The sequence below is a fragment of the Diplotaxodon limnothrissa genome, linkage group LG2, assembly GCF_057381915.1.
Source record: "Diplotaxodon limnothrissa isolate DT_005_m linkage group LG2, D_limnothrissa_male_GT1.1, whole genome shotgun sequence".
Classification (NCBI taxonomy): Eukaryota; Metazoa; Chordata; class Actinopteri; order Cichliformes; family Cichlidae; genus Diplotaxodon; species Diplotaxodon limnothrissa.
Window position 1 is genome coordinate 29102982 of NC_140597.1, and position 16997 is coordinate 29119978.

Below are 16997 nucleotides of genomic sequence, written 5' to 3' on the forward strand. Positions count from 1 at the left end.
TTGTGTCTGTGAGCACTCGTGTGTACACCTGTGAGCATGAACGCGCTTGTATTTAAAAGGTTCCTTCATGTAATGATCTGCTAGAGGGTGTGGGGGGCCATAGCCCCATCCTCCAGGGCATGAAGCAGGTATGGAGGAGATCCAGGCTCCAGACATCCAGAGACCCTCAGAGCACAAGAGACCAAGGAAGACCAACGGAGGGGCAGCCGTGCCACTGTCCCGGAAAGAGCTGAGGAGAGTCCCAGAATGAGGGGTCACTCAGCAGCCGCGGAGCAGAAGCCAGGAGGGCCTGAGATGTCCCTAGAGAGGTGGCGTCTGATACCTGACATGACATATAGACACAGAAAAACAGGCACATACAGATACAAACATCCATTCCCACCCTCATGCTCTCATATGCAATTACTCAACACTCACCCAACGTGGAGACAGAGATAAACAGACACTGTACACAGAATCACACTCCCCAAGCGTACTCTATACCCCAGGTCTAGGTACCCTTGCCCCTGGAGGGGGAAACTGCACCCAGACCCAGGTAGTGTTACCCTCTTCCCTGGGGTGGAAAAAAGCAGACCGCCCCGACGCCACAGCAGCAGGGAGGCCCCACATTCCAGACCCCAGTCGGACGGTTTCAATTTTAAACATGTTTATGTTTGTACTACTGTGTCATGAACTAGCCTTCATTTATTTTTATTTTTTCTGAAAAATAAGCAGCAGGTGCAGCAATTTATTGAAAAATAAATGGAAATGTAGTATGTAAGCCAAAAATAGAATTTGTAAAATTCTAACAAGCTTGAAAGTCAATATTTGCTTTGAACATCTTTATTGTTCAGCAAAGCCTGAACTCACTCAGGCAGGCTCTCTTGTTTCTTGCTATCTTCATGTTGTCTTCAGGAATAGTTCTCTGGGCTTCTTGAAGGACATTCAAAGCTCTTCTCTGGATGTTGGCAGTCTTTTTGTCCCTTCTCTGTCAAGATGATCCCACACTTCTTCAATAATGTTGAGGTCTGGGCACTGGGGAGGCCAGTCTATGACTAATAGTTATGTGGTCTGTGTTCTATTCAGGTATGTTTTTACTGCAGTGTGTTGTGGATCACTGACAAAGATCTCCAACTGACAACCATCATGATACGGCCTCCATTGTGTTTAACAGGTGACTGTAGACATTCAATGTTGTAGCTCTCTCCTCTTTCCATATTCTCCTCCTTCCCTTTTTAAAAAATGATTTCCTGAAAGACAATCTTCCAATAAGACTGCATGATGACGTATGATTCACAGGTCAGTGTTAAGTGGCTTAACGAATAAAAGAAAATATTCCTCTGTATATGGTCAAGTACAAAAGCCTCCTAACCTCTAACCTCGGAAAAACCAGACAATGTACAAAGACAAACTTTGAAAGACCTTCAAAAGAAAAATATTGCTCAAGAGCAATTTAAAAAATGACAATAAATTTTCTCTCTTTGGAAGCAAAATATAAAGAGATAAGAAAATGAGGCTTTTGCACACACTACCATAGCTGCACAATTCATGTTTTTGATCAAGAGAAAGCAAAAAGTGACAGCTTGCTTGAAGCAATGAACATAATAATGTATATTCTATAGACAAGTGCCCAAATGTTTTACACAAGCTGTCTTGACATGTTTTTGGAAAACTGTCAGCTTGTTGAACGCTTGAACGGTTTCTTTTCAGCCTCCTTTCAAATGACACCATTGTACCATTACTGATGAGGCTTCAGTCAACGTTAGATAGATCCACTGCAGGGCCAGATCTATATCTCAGGTCCTGTGTCAGGTCATTGCTGGATTTTCTTTCTTATTTTTTAAGGATGTAACTTTCAGATGTTGCTCATCTGTTGTAGTTTTCTACTAATAGCTCTTTAGAAATCACTTTATTGACACATAAGATACAATTTCCTGCCTTCTAGGCTATGTTATCATTAGCATTTTTCATAGCATTTAACTGAAAAAAAAAGAGGGCAAATGATATGTTTTTCCAACTAATTTCCAACTGCTACTCTAGCAACAAACTGCCCAAAGTAGAATGGATTCTTTGGAAAGTTGTCTGTTATGTGTAGAGGCAACACTGGTTCATCCAGTTAGATGACTTTTTAAATGCTGGAGTGATTCATTCACAGACAAAAAGTAATTCCTTTGAACATAGTCAGGTACAAGAGCTGAACTGAAAATGAGTGAAAAGGCAGCTAATGTCCAAAGAAAAACATTGGAAGACCTTCAGACAGCCTGGAGAACTAAAAACTGGTCACTTAGGACCGCTTTAAAGACAGTGGCCGGAAAGCCTTGCTCATTGGAAGCAAAATATAAGGAAATGAGGGTGGCTCAAGACTTTTGCAAAGTGTTCATTTATATTCATGACTATTTCTGTATCGAGAAGTAAAACTTGGTGCATATCGGTTCAGTCTCTGCTTCAGTAAAGGATCTTTCTAAAAATCTGTTTGTTTTCTCTTAATGCTGAATAATAAAAACAGGTCAAAATGCTTTAAATATATATATAATAATAAATGACTATGGAATATTAACAACAGCATGAAGACAACATCAGTTTATGTATTTATTTATTTCAGCATAATTAATTAAACATAAAGAACTTAAATACATATACATACCCAAGAAAAGAATATAGTTTAAATACATATATACAGGTTTAAAATTATTAGGCAAACAACAATTTTACATATATGTGTGTTACTATAACTGTAGTTAGCATATAAATAATTTTTATAGAGGCACATCCGAGACATGTTATCTTCATGAAGCTGTAGTATCACAGCAGATTCTTCATCCGCATACAATTTCAAGATAAAGTTCCTACTACAGCTAATAGATGGTACAGATGGAGTTTTTATTGTAACATATACCCATACATCCACAATTACAATAAAAAAAGCTTGAATAAGAGCATTGAGAGTATTGAAAAGAAAGAGACAGAATGACAGATAAAGCTGCTGATCCTGAAGGCAACCATTCAAGCATGTGCTCCCTTAAAGAAAAGAATCGTAACAATCACAACATAGTGCTTTTTATTCGCTCAAAGATCTGGAAAACTTTAACTGCAGGGACACAGCCTTCTCTCACAATGGTGATGGTGCCTGCAGAAAGAGTGAGATAAGTTAGATGGTGCTTCATAAAACACCCAAATTTGAATTTTATGTGACTTCTTTTGTGTTCACCTTCATCAATCTTCAAGCAGTTAACCACAGTGGAAGCAACAACTTCATTAGAGTCTCCATCACAGAGAACTCCTTGGATCTTGTGTCCGAGTCGACTGTGCCAGAAAAGGGAGGGTAAATGAGCGGTTAGCAATCATCTATTACTAATACTCCACATCGTAAAATAAATAATTTGTCACTTTTCTACAGAAACATTTGCTGTAAGGGGGTTACACATACTGTCACAGGTTAGATCAGTCTACTACTTTGTAAGCTGTTTGCAAGCTCTTACTCAATGACCATGCTGTGGTGGGTGCTGTCTGCCTCTCCACTTGGATTGGCTGAGGTGATAGCAAGTGGTCCAGTAATATTACACAAGTGGCCGGTAACTGTGTGGTCAGGGACACGAATCATGATGCTGTCCCGAGTCCCAACACGGTCATAAGCTGGTCCCACTCCTACACACACAGATTGAGCTGAGGTGAGTGCTGATAAATGACACAGATTCCAGTAACACCATATTTACGCTGCACTACAAAGTTTACCGAGTTGGAACAGCCAGTCTCCTTTCTTGACAATGCAGCTGATGCCTCCGGGATACACATTCCTCATAAACTCCCAGAGCAGAGGACTGAAAGGAGGCTTGGCTGCCACCAGCTGTTCCACGCTAGAAATGCAAACACATATGGGCTTCTCGGCTGGTCTGTCCTGGAACAGGTTATAGATTGCAGATTAATAAGCTTTATACATCACAGACACGTGAATATTGAATTAATTTGCCAATCTTTTAATGACTCTTACTTTAATATTGTATATTTTTTCAATGGCCTGAGGATTTTTGCAGGATGCAGCTAAGGCGTACACGGTGTCTGTCGGAATGCCGCATACTCCTCCTTCCTCCAGAATTCCAGCGATCTTCAAGAGACCGCTGGTTAGTCGTGAGCTGGCTATCGGACATGGCAGCTCTGGCGATGTTTCCTGCTTCTTTACCTCCTAAGACACGACACAGTGGAAAGGGCATGTTTAAAAAAACTGACTTTGAGAAGGAGCACAAAGTCAGTTTCATCTCTGCTTACCTTTAGTAAGGGAGGACCCATAGGTATGAGTCTCTCTGAGAAGATGCCGCTCACCAGTGTTGCCAGAATGCCATATACACAAATTATTGCCACCAGTGCAAGCATAGCAACTGTAAAAAAGAAAAAAGAAAAAAGAAAAGCCAGTTTTAGAAATAATCAGCTTGAGAGTCTCTATAACATTTTATATCATTTTTAATCAAAAGTGAATCCTATGTTTAAAAATGAGGCTTTATCAATACTTACTTTCCAGCCTATATGGCAGTCGCTGGAGGGTGGAGAGCAGGAAACAGACAAGAGCAACTTCCATCACAGTCGTCAGAAGCAGCAAAACCAGGTTCTTATAGGCAGCTAACACACACAGACACGTAAAAAAAATCCTTCTTGAAACAAATAATCCAATCAACAAATCTTCTATTGAGACTAACAGGGAATTTTAATCTTACCAATCAACATGAGGAAACCATTAATGACCAGGAGGGCAATGGCTCCTGCTGTGAAAGCATAAGCTGCCCCTGTGGAGAGCTGAAGCAGGGTACCTAGAAAAAAAAAAAACTTGGGTTAAGAATCTTTTCTAAATCAGAAAGAGAAATGTCCACACTAGTGTTTGTACTGGCATACCTGCGAATCGAAACCAGGTCCATGACGCCCATACTCCCACATAGATGGACGAGATGACTGACCCAAACCGACCACCACCTGTGACTTGCAACCTGCTGACGTAAGCCTGGATGATCGCTCCAGAGATCAGGACCCAAGGGATGGTCAGATGAAGGAACGTGGGATTCATACTGGACAACTTAGAATGAATAGCTGACAGAGCTGCGACCCCATTTAAAAAGTAAAACAGAACATCGGAGGTCTGGTCAGTGTGGGGCACCATCTCGCTGCCTACTTGTTGGGACTTGCCCCACTTCAAAGCCTTCTTCATATTTGCAGTGGAGACAGGCTGCTTCCCTACAGGGATTAGTAACTTTTCTGCTATACTGTTGATGAGACGTGCAAAGGTGCCATAGATGGAGACTGCGGTAAACAGAGCACAAGCTACACCAAAGAAGATGTAGTAACCCTCAAGTGGAATCTGGGGTACTGTTGAAACTGTGACTAGGACAAAAAGCATGTTGTGGATCAGTTCTAGGATGTCCATATTCAGACTTCCCACACACAGAATCAAGCCTGCCACCACAAAGAACCAGTTTCCCACCATTGCTTCTCTAGCAGAGCCTACTTCGCTCTTATTTCCGATCAGAGTAGACGCCACAAACTCACTCCAAGCCTTAATCAGCCAATATGTGGCATGAAATCCAAACTTTGTAGTGTGGTAGCAGTCTTGGCGCAGATGGGCATAGTAGCTAGAGAACAATTGGGCGAATGAGATGATTGAGACCCAGGCAGCTCCTAAACCAAATGACTTCATGTACCCGAAGCTGTAGAAAGCAAAGATGAAAGGAGCTACAGAGTCACAGAAGAAACCCAACGCCATGGGTTCAGCATATTTGGTGTTTTTCTTCTTCTCTTGGCCAATGCTCTGGGCACTTGCTGAGTTTCCGATTCCTAAGAGAAGAACATTAAAGAGGGGGGTCCCAAAGCCTTTGAGGGCTAGACGTTGGGTCAAACCTTTGAGGAGCAGTACAGCTGAACCGTAGATGGCAAAGATCAAAATGAGCAACTCCAGGACCCCGGATACTATGAGAGCCCAGGAGCTTGCTACTATACCCACTGCTTCAAAGATTAAAGTGGCAGTGATGGCCCCAAAAACAAAAGGCATGATGTAGTTGACTGTGGCAGAGCAAAATGCCAGGAGAAAGGACAGTAAAATGTAGGGGATCAGACCCGCAATGGCTGACTCTTTTATGGACAGGAAGAAATAGCCACCTGGTATCTCTGCGGAGCCATTCAGAGATATGTTGGTCATGAGGTCAGTGGACAGAGATAAATTGCTTGTCTGATTTGTTGTTTGATTGTCAGAGACACCAGAGTAGATTCGGGTCGCCCCATAACTAGCCCAAAGAGCAGCATAGCCAATAAAGGCAGTGCCACTCAGGTGATCGTATTTTCTAAAGGAAAGTAGCCCGGCAATAAGTTGGCATATACCTCCAATCAGGATGAGATGAACACCTGTTAAATAAAATAAAAATGACTTAGCTAACTCTTCCTTTTTTCTTTTTTACATTATTATAGCTGATTGTCAAAAATATGTACCTGCAAGTATGTTCTCCACCCCATATGCTTCTTTGCCAGTGTGGGCTGTATTGAAATTCTGCAGAAGTACAAGGAATGCACTGATCCCATTGGCTAGCATGCCCAGTACTCCTGGTTCCCCATAGAAACTGGCAGGAAACCCTTCTAGTGTTGCCATGATATTTTTGCTGTCAATCTACAGATGTGCAACGAAGCAAATGAGGCAAACAATGCAAATCATTCAAAATACATTTCAGAATCTGTCTTAATCTTCTTTTTATCTGGCTAATGTAATGTAGTGTTAAAACAACTTAAACATTGTGGAAAAACACATAAATGAATAAAAATTCTAAATAATTATTAATAGTGAGTCATTTTCACATTTATAATTTATAAAAATAGAAAGAAAAGTAAATTATAATGATTAGAAATATTCCAAAAATACACTACAAAGCATACTGAATCACACAACTTCACTTACATCTTGTTAATTAACTATAGTTAGGCTAAAACAATATGTAACTCACTAAACATTTAAGGCTGAGGGACTGTCATTACAAGCTCTCCTAAAGGCAGCAGAGACACACAGAGAACTCGTATTTAACTTTCCTGCTCCAGTAACTGGAAAATTGTCACTGAGCACTAACGGGGAATTTTATTCATATCTAATGAAAAACATTTACTGAATATTTAACAGAAAACATGGATCTGTTAGATCAATTAGATAGTGTGATTTTGCTCATATTTAACTTTAAATGGTTACCAAGTAAAGCTATTTAGCTCATGTAAAAACATCATCTTAATCAGTACAGCTTTTTAAGTTGTAGCTGGGTTACATGCTCCTCTAAATAATAAAGTAATAAAGAAAGTGAAAATAAAGTCATACCTGGCAGAGAATCTTAGAAAGATGAACAGGCAAACTCTTCTGAAGCAGGAATGACAGTTTGACATAAATAAGGCTTTGCTACATGTAGGAGGAGTTGCTGTAATTTCCCCTGTCCCAAAGCCCTTAGATGTGACATCATCTTTGCACTGTGACAGTAAAGTAAACCTTTCCTCCTCCTCCTGCTGTGACGATGGTGACGTTGAAGACGTTGCCCACAGTGGAAATTCCTTTTTTTAATGATAAGTCTTTGTTATGGATATGCCCTTCCCTGTTCCTTTGAGTCAGGTATAAGATTAGACTATATAAGGCAGGTATCGTCTCACACTTAGAAGCATCAGCATCCCTGACAAAGTGCTGCTGGTAAAACTGCTGCATTGAGAAGAAAGAGAAAGAAGGACAGTCAACTTGACAGAAACACCAGACTGGAACCATGATTTCAACTGTAAAGGTAAAAGTTAAAAGTTATTTTTGTATTACTATTTTTAGTAGAAAACATTATAGTCATAAGTCCAATCAACTTAATTTAATTAAGTTAAGTCTTAATTTAAAATTGTCTGGCAGACTTAATTCAGTCTAGTAAATAAGAAAAACATAAATCCTAATGTCATATTTTTGCAGTGAGTAGTTGTTTCTCTGAGTAGACAGCAGAGTGATACTTAAATGAGCTCTTGGTAAATTTTCAGCAGGTTAGTCATGCTGTCTTACACCTGTTACAGCAGCATCGTGTCAGCACAACAGCTCAAAAAAAAAAGTCACACGGGCTGAGTTCTACTCATTGCAGTAATGCCGATGTCCACTGAGACTTTAACAAAGCCAGAGTAGAAAATAACTGTCTCTAGAGCGTGTAATAGATCTGAGATGTTTTAAAAAGAAAGTACAATGCGTGTTAATTTCAGCATGGGTTTTGCTAATAATATTCTGCGCTCTTTGTCCTGTAGAAAGCCATTAGACCTGTGTGGGCTGCCAGAGCAATTCATAAATCTGCAGTGGAAGGTAAAACCTTTGTTGTGTTTCATTCTGTCAGTTCACCAGGAAACATATTTCTCTGTTTCACATTTTCCTTTTGCTTAGTCCAGACCGTGTTTTTTTTTTTCCCCCATTGCATTCTTCTTTCATTCATTCATTCCTCTCTGCAGTCTTGAAGCAGCCAGCGCCCGAGGACACAGTCACAGCCAGTTTTGGGAAGTTTATCAGTGAAATTAAGCCCCAGCATCTATCCCCTGTAGTGCTGCACCGCAGTAAAAGAATGGTGCTGGACAGCATTGGAGTTGGGCTGATCGGAAGCACAACAGATGTGTTTGAACTGGCCCTCCAGCACTGCCAGGTGAGTTGGGGAAAGGGATTAAAAATAAAGGTTTCTTATTAATGTTTCCTCCCATATAAGGCAGTGAGACAGGTGAAAGCAGAAGCCTCACCTTTTATTTTATTATTTTTTATTTTCTTTCTGATGATTTTTTTAGTTTAGGTGTTTGTCATATAACTTACAAAGAAACCTGTTGAGGTCCCATCGTTATTTAAAGCTTTTAAACGTTTAGTTTGTGTGTGTTTGTGTGTGTGACTGTGTACACTGAGAGTGTCAAATGTTGCATTGTGCTTACCTGTCTCCGTCGCTTCCCCTCAGAACATGTACGCTCCTGGTGACACCAGCTCTGTGTATGGACACAGGGGCATCAGACTCTCCCCGATACTGGCAGCTTTTGTCAACGGAGTGGCGGTGAGTATGAATAAGTGGAACAGATGTGTCAGCATGCACCAGACAATTTCACGTGCACAGAAACCCGTACCACTCCTAAAAAGTTGCCTGTGTGTGAGCTCAGTTTTTGGTCCAATCCTGGACGGTAAACAAAAGCAGGACTTGGTGGAAAATCCCAAAAATTTCCATCATTACATCAGGACATCTGCAAACATTGCTTTTTAAAGATGCCATCAGGGTGCCAAGCTCATTTCTATAGCCTGTGTTAGTCTCAGACAGTAAAAGATTGTAAAGTGAGAGGATTTTCTAATGAAAAACCGCCTGTGACTGAGTTTAGCCAGGAAGAGTATGCGCACTAAAAATAATAATTTGGGTGTAGAGAGCTAAATTACATCATTTAAGCACAAACACGATGCTTGGTACTGGGTCATATCTCTAACAGCAAGCACCTGTTTTTGCCATCAGCTCAGGAAATGTATCAGTAGCCATCTAATTAATTTTAACATTAAACTAATGCTGTGCTGGGCTTTGATGTGCTATCATTTGATCATTAAAATCTTTTTGGTTCAGACTCACTCCATGGACTTTGATGATACGTGGCACCCTGCCACTCACCCCTCCGGAGCTGTCCTTCCTGCTGTGTTAGCTCTCAGTGACATGATGCCAGCTAACAATAAGCCCAGTGGCCTGGACTTCTTACTGGCTTTCAATGTTGGCATTGAGATTCAAGGCCGACTACTGAGGTTCTCTAATGAGGCCCACAATATCCCCAAGAGGTGAGTGCTTTAGAGCTCTATAGCTACATTACAGTATGCTACCCTTAACTGATTGCATCATTGATATTAGGTTAGTTTCTCATTGACGATTCTGCATAAATGACTCTGGCTCTGCTGATCTCTACCCTGCAATTTCCAAGCAGGCTGCGGAGGTGTAATGCACGCTCTATGAATTGTGTCAACAAGCTCTAAAAGGCGTCTTTTCATGCTCATGCGGGGACAGCTGAGACTCTGTGTGTAGTTTTAGCACTGCTTAGCCATGTGGAGCAGAATATGACAGAGGACTCTTTTTGCCATGTGCTTACACCCTCAAATGTGTCACCACATTATGTGCTTGTTGATGACTAAAATCACTAAAAACCTCTTACCACTCATGAAATGAGCTGAGTTACACAAGTGAGAGGCTGTTTGGAAAAACAAGCTTTCACACAGGAGCTCTATTATGACCATTACGATATGTAGCACCCATTTAAAATTTAAAAACATCTAACCAACGTTTCTGTTTCTTTCTGATGAATTTCCCAACAGGTTCCACCCTCCTAGTGTGGTAGGCACCATGGGAAGTGCTGCTGCGTGTGCACGCCTCTTATCTCTGGACCCCATCCAGAGCAGTCATGCATTGGCTATAGCTGCTTCTCTAGCAGGAGCCCCAATGGCTAATGCTGCCACTCAGTCCAAACCCCTCCACATTGGCAATGCCTCCCGTTTGGGCCTAGAAGCAGCTCTGCTGGCCTCCAGAGGCTTAGAGGCAAGTCCTTTGGTCCTAGATGCTGTTGCAGGGGTAGCCGGCTTCAGTGCTTTTTATGAAGATTATGTACCACAGCCTTTACAATCGCCCGGTAATGACAGCCATATGTTCCTGCTGGAGGAACAGGACATAGGCTTCAAACGCTTCCCTGCTCATCTGGGGATGCACTGGGTGGCAGATGCTGCAGCCTCAGTCCATAAGATTCTCGTTGGAGTTGGCCCTGGCACTGTCTCCCCAGCTCAGGTGGAGGACATCCTGCTCAGAGTCCCCAAATCGAAGTACATAAACAGACCTTTTCCAGAGTCTGAGCACGAGGCACGCCACTCCTTCCAGTTCAATGCTTGCACTGCTCTCCTGGATGGAGAAGTGACTGTGCAGTCCTTCACCCCCGTTGCCATGAACCGCCCTGACCTGCACGCTCTGCTGAGCCGTGTTCGCCTGGAGCATCCCAATGACAACCCCGCTAATTTCAACCGCATGTACGGTGAAGTCCAGCTAACCCTGGTTGGGGGCGACACTGTGAAGGGACGCTGCAACACCTTCTACGGTCACTGGCGCAATCCACTGTCCAACGACAGCCTGAGGAAGAAGTTCAGGAGCAACGCAGAGGTGGTGCTTCCCTCAGAGAAGGTCGAGCGGCTGATTGAAGTGGTGGAGGACCTGGACCAGCTCAGGGACTGCAGGAACCTTCTCTCACAACTGCAATAGACTTTGGTTTTGTTGGAGTTACACAGTAGCCTAACAGCAACACAAATATTCTTGCACATAAAAATATTCAAATCAAAATATGAAAAAATCTACATGTTGAGCCATCTGACAATTTTAATATTGTAATATAGACATATATTGTTATTATCTCGGTTCATGAAAAAAATCAGTATTTTGAGATAAGAAGTTGCATTACAAAGGGAACATTAGGTGGATTCTATATATTGAATGCTTTCCAGTATTGCTGCTGTATATACAATGCATTAAGAGTTGTGCTTTTCCAAACAATGGATTCCTAAACGGGGTAAAAGATTGTTGCTTTTAATCTATATGTCTGCTTCTATTGTCATTCAAAGAAGACAATTTCAGTATTTCTATTTGTGTGTTTTCATCTAAATAAATAAAATTACAAAAAACGCAAAAAGGCATTGTCTGACATGTTCTGTGTTACATATTCCAGAGGTGCTTAAAGAGTCAGCTAGCTAATGATGCAATAAAGTAGAGCCTTGCTGGTTTGTCAATAAATGAATCACACCCATTAGATAGTTCAAATACATGTTGTAGTATCTGATTATTTGATTATAAGAAGAAATATGCACATATACTTCAAATGAAACCATCAGAACATCTACAGAGTGAAAGAAAAAGTTGATAGCTGGTTTTGTCTTTCAAGTGTGTTTATTTGGAGTGCAAACATAAAGATATGATAAAATGCAAAATGGTGCTGGGAAATGTAGGCTGGTTTCCTCGTTCCTGCTCCTTGAGCTTATGTGTGTGATGTGTCCACTTCAGTCTTACACAGTGAACTGGAATAGACAAATGTGTCTGTGTTTGGCTTGTTAATGAATAACATTTGGTGCAATTTCAGTGGTTTCCCCGATCTCATAAACCTTTGTCTCTTATTCAACCTCTTATTCATTTATTCATCCATTCTCTTTCACTTATCCAGTTCAGGGTTGTGTTGGGGGGGAGGGGGGGGGGGGGGTCCCACCTATCTATCATAGGGCAAGAAGGGATACCTGTACAGGTTGTCAGTTCATTAAGTGTCTTATTTCACATGGAAACATTTAACTATATAACTGTGTAAAACTGGAAAACTATGGTGTATTATCTGATCATAAAAGGTATGTCTTTAATAAGTATTTGATAAAGACACAGTTTTTGTCATTTTCCCTCTGTACCCCAGTGCAATGGATTTGAAAGGAACCAATCCAGGTATGACATAAATGTAACTTTTAACCTTAATACACAATATTTAAGAAACATATTTGATGAACCATTTAAAAATTACAATAATTCCAAAAAAATGTCCCTCTATCATCAAGGGCTCAAAAGCAATAATTTAAGGAACTGAAGTAATAAATAGTGTTATGGGCAGATGTGGTCTGCTGTATAGCAGAAAGAAGAGCATTTTGATTTCAGTTATAATAATAACATTAAAACACAATGTCTGTTCTGTTTTTCGGTTCAATAGGGTCTTATATCGCTGATAAACAGTTTCATAACAGACAACTGTGTTTTATTTATGTAAATTTTTCTTTAACTGTGGGTACGCAACAGAATTTTTAACATTTTTGCTTTATAAGATGAAGGCTGGATAATGCTCTTCTATTTTGTTCCCTTTAGTAGCTATTTTTTCCCTTTAGTAGCTATTAATGTGAGGTCTAAACATGTGTCCAAAAATGTGCTGATGCAAGCAAATAATTGCCAACAAAAAGAACTATTAGTGAGGTGGGAAAGACTTTGAGATTGGCAGATAAAGACTTACATTCCTAACTGCTGTGTTGGCCTTTCACAACTGAAAAAAAAAAAAGTTGAGAGTTTGCTAACACTCGTTGGAGCTGATATTGTGAACTGCTGGATACGTTTGTTTTATAGTAACACAGAAGCATAGCAACAACACAAATATTCTTGCACATAAATATATTTAAATCAAAATATGAAAGAAAAATCTACATTTTGCATATTGCAGAGCTCAAATATAGCAAAATACATTTTGACCCATGTCACTATTTTTAATATTTGTAATATAGATGTATGTTAATATTATCTTGATTCATGAAGAAATCAATATTTTGAGATAATAAGTTTCATTACAAAGGGAACATAAGTGGGTTCTATCTAACGAATGCTTTCCTGTATTGCTGCTGTATATACAATGTATTAAGAGTTAACAATGCTTTGTGCATTTCCGATCAATGGATTCCTAAACAGCCTAAAAGGTTGTTGCTTTTAATCTTTAAATTTTTAAATCTGTTTCTATTGTCCTTCAAATTCAGTATTTCTGTTTGTGTGTTTTCATCTAAATAAAATTACAAAAAATGCAAAAAGGCATTGTCTGACATGTTCTGTGTTACATATCCCAGAGGTGCTTAAAGAGTCAGCTAGCTAATGATGCAATAAAGTAGAGCCTTGCTGGTTTGTCAATAAATGAATCACACCCATTAGATAGTTCAAATACATGTTGTAGTATCTGATTATTTGATTATAAGAAGAAATATGCACATATACTTCAACTGAAACCATCAGAACATCTACAGAGTGAAAGAAAAAGTTGATAGCTGGTTTTGTCTTTCAAGTGTGTTTATTTGGAGTGCAAACATAAAGATGTGATAAAATGCAAAATGGTGCTGGGAAATGCTGTGCTGGTTTCCTCGTTCCTGCTCCTTGAGCTTATATGTGTTTAATGACGCGTCCACTTCAGTCTCACACAATGAACTGGAATAAACTTGAGTTTGGGTCGTAAATGAATAATTCACAAATTAAAACAAATCAAATTGAGATTAATGAAGAAGAAAAGAAAAGGCACTTTTAAGTTAATCTTTAAACTTAGCTAACAGTACCAACTTATTACCTTTGGTGCAATTTCAGTGGTTTCCCCTGTTTCATAAACCTTTGTCTGGTATTCAACCTCTTATGCATTAATATTCATATTCATCCATGTTCTTTCACCTATTCAGTTTGGGATTGCAGGGTTACAGGGGTGAGGGGATTGCATCCTTGCATAGAGCAAGAAGGGGTACTTACACCTGAACAGGTTGTCGGTTCAATAGGGTCTTATATCACATGGAAACATTTAATTATATAACTGTGTAAAACTGAAAAACGATGGTGTATTATCTGATCATAAAAGGCAAGGACACAGTTTTCCCTCTGTACCCCAGTGCAATGGATTTGAAAGGAACCAATCCAGGTATGACATAAATGTAAACTTTGAACCTTAATACACAATATTTAAGAAACATATTTGATGAACCATTTAAAAATTATAATAATTCCAAAAAATGTCCCTCTATCATCAAGGGCTCAAAAGTAATAATTTAAGGAACTGAAGTAATAAATAGTGTTATGGGCAGATGTGGTCTGCTGTATAGCAGAAAGAAGAGCATTTTGATTTCAGTTATAATAATAACATTAAAACACAATGTCTGTTCTGTTTTTCGGTTCAATAGGGTCTTATATCGCTGATAAACAGTTTCATAACAGACAACTGTGTTTTATTTATGTAAATTTTTCTTTAACTGTGGGTACGCAACAGAATTTTTAACATTTTTGCTTTATAAGATGAAGGCTGGATAATGCTCTTCTATTTTGTTCCCTTTAGTAGCTATTTTTTCCCTTTAGTAGCTATTAATGTGAGGATTAAACATGTGTCCAAAAATGTGCTGGTGCAAGCAAATAATTGCCAACAAAAAGAACTATTAGTGAGGTGGGAAAGACTTTGAGATTGGCAGATAAAGACTTACATTCCTAACTGCTGTGTTGGCCTTTCACAACTGAAAAAAAAAAAAGTTGAGAGTTTGCTAACACTCGTTGGAGCTGATATTGTGAACTGCTGAATATGTTTGTTTTATAGTAACACAGAAGCATAGCAACAACACAAATATTCTTGCACATAAATATATTAAATCAAAATATGAAAGAAAAATCTACATTTTGCATATTGCAGAGCTCAAATATAGCAAAATACATTTTGAGCCATGTCACTATTTTTAATATTTGTAATATAGATGTATGTTAATATTATCTTGATTCATGAAGAAATCAATATTTTGAGATAATAAGTTTCATTACAAAGGGAACATAAGTGGGTTCTATCTAACGAATGCTTTCCTGTATTGCTGCTGTATATACAATGTATTAAGAGTTAACAATGCTTTGTGCATTTCCGATCAATGGATTGCTAAACAGTGTAAAAGTTTGTTGGTTTTAATCTATATATCTGTTTCTATTGTTATTCAAAGAAGACAATTTCAGTATTTCTGTTTGTGTGTTTTCGTCTAAATAAAATTACAAAAAACGCAAAAAAGCATTGTCTGACATGTTCTGTGTTACATATCCCAGAGGTCCGCCAGCTAGTAATGCAATAAAGTAGAGCCTAACTGGTTTGTCAATAAATTAATCGCACCCATTAGATAATTTAAAAGCCAAATGCATGTTTTAGTATCTGATTTGATTATAAAAACAAATATGCTTGTGTACTTTAACTAACACTATCGGTTGAAGTACAGGTCATAAAATGTGCTGATGCAAACAAATAATTGCCAAAAAAAAAAAAAAGAACTATTAGTGAGATAGGAAAGACTTTTGGATTAACAGATATAGACTTTGTTACATTCTTAACTGCTGTGCTGGCCTTTCGCAACTGAAAAAAAAAAGTTTGTTGATGCATCATTCTTATATAACTACAATCCAGTCTAGCTGGTGAAGTGGATAAAAGACAGACAAAGTTAAAAAACTACACACAAATATTAATAGAGAATTTGTGTGTTTGAGGGGGTTATCATATGGAATAAATATCATAAAAAGATGTTATAAAACACGAAATAGTGCTGGGAAATATAGTTTTTTTTCCTCATACCTGGTCCTTGCGCTTATAAAGACAATATTACTGACATGAGCAATAACAATAATAAGGAAATGATAGAAGGAAGGAGCCCTGCGACAGACTGGCAACCTGTCCAGGGTGTACCCCACCTCTCGCACTATGACAGCTGGGATAGGCTCCATTGTATCACACATCATTCATTATAATTCCATATACACTACACTGTTTCATCATGAAAAGGATTACAGCTAAAAATATCATCTACGATGAGGAAAACCCTTAATATGATGCAACATGAATTCTTTTGTATTGGGACACACTGATCAACAAGTCCGAGAACTCAAACACAATAAGCACGAATACCACAGGTTTAGCTATTATACTTTTTACACCCACATCAAAACAGACAATATAACGGTGATGCAACATCAACCCTCCCCACGCTCATCGATACTGCTTCTGTTGTCAGGTAGCAGAGGGGGTGTTTACAAGTGGGTTATCTGTGTCATCAGTGGGCCTTTTCCTTGACAACAAAACAAAAAAACTAGAACAATGAGCATTCATGCTAAAGGTTTAAAAATCAGTGGAAGACAATAAAAGCAAACGTCACTAGTCAAGAAGATTTTCAGGAACAAGGTGAATTACTATAACTAAAGGCAAACTTCCCTGTAAAACTGAAATGTAACACAGCCCTTGTATATTTACTACTCCATGAACTCTAAGCGTGAATTACTGGTGTGCAGTTTTGGGTTGCAGCAACTGTAGTGTCATCTGTAGTGTCTTGTTACAAACATGAAAAGAAATCACACGTTTAAATGCTTTGAATGGGGGAAAAAATGAGAATATAAAAGATGATAATAGCTGTGGCATCACTACCAGAACTGAATTTGTATTTATTTGTTAATAAAGTTTTTTTTTTTAACTTATAACGTCCTTGT

General features: G+C 39.0%; 2 protein-coding genes across 2 annotated transcripts; one reads left to right on the plus strand and one right to left on the minus strand.

The window, feature by feature from the left end:
- Positions 1–3020: 3020 nt before the first annotated feature.
- On the minus strand, positions 3021–6598 carry LOC146638621 (uncharacterized). Its single transcript, XM_085370121.1, has 10 exons — positions 6442–6598; positions 4861–6357; positions 4686–4778; positions 4486–4590; positions 4243–4352; positions 3968–4159; positions 3712–3874; positions 3459–3624; positions 3188–3282; positions 3021–3106 (listed from the first exon to the last, which is right to left on the minus strand). Exons 1-10 carry the CDS (start codon positions 6596–6598, stop codon positions 3021–3023), a joined length of 2664 nt encoding a protein of 887 aa, XP_085226247.1.
- A 1138-nt stretch (positions 6599–7736) lies between these two features.
- Positions 7737–11231, plus strand: irg1l (immunoresponsive gene 1, like). The gene is made up of 6 exons (XM_085370126.1): positions 7737–7754; positions 8245–8299; positions 8443–8630; positions 8928–9020; positions 9570–9775; positions 10304–11231. The coding sequence occupies exons 1-6, from the start codon at positions 7737–7739 to the stop codon at positions 11229–11231; spliced, it is 1488 nt and encodes a 495-aa protein (XP_085226252.1).
- Positions 11232–16997: the final 5766 nt, after the last annotated feature.

Bases quoted from the DNA above. Each gene is read 5' to 3' on its own strand.
- LOC146638621 (XM_085370121.1), bottom strand. From the start codon at position 6,598: ATGGCAACACTAGAAGGGTTTCCTGCCAGTTTCTATGGGGAACCAGGA. The intron at 6,358-6,441 runs GTACATATTTTT...TTTATTTAACAG, and splicing joins GGTGGAGAACATACTTGCAG to GTGTTCATCTCATCCTGATT. The intron at 3,283-3,458 runs GTAAGAGCTTGC...TTTCTGGCACAG, and splicing joins CACCACAGCATGGTCATTGA to TCGACTCGGACACAAGATCC.
- irg1l (XM_085370126.1), top strand. The intron at 9,021-9,569 runs GTGAGTATGAAT...TTTTTGGTTCAG, and splicing joins CTTTTGTCAACGGAGTGGCG to ACTCACTCCATGGACTTTGA. The intron at 9,776-10,303 runs GTGAGTGCTTTA...ATTTCCCAACAG, and splicing joins GCCCACAATATCCCCAAGAG to GTTCCACCCTCCTAGTGTGG.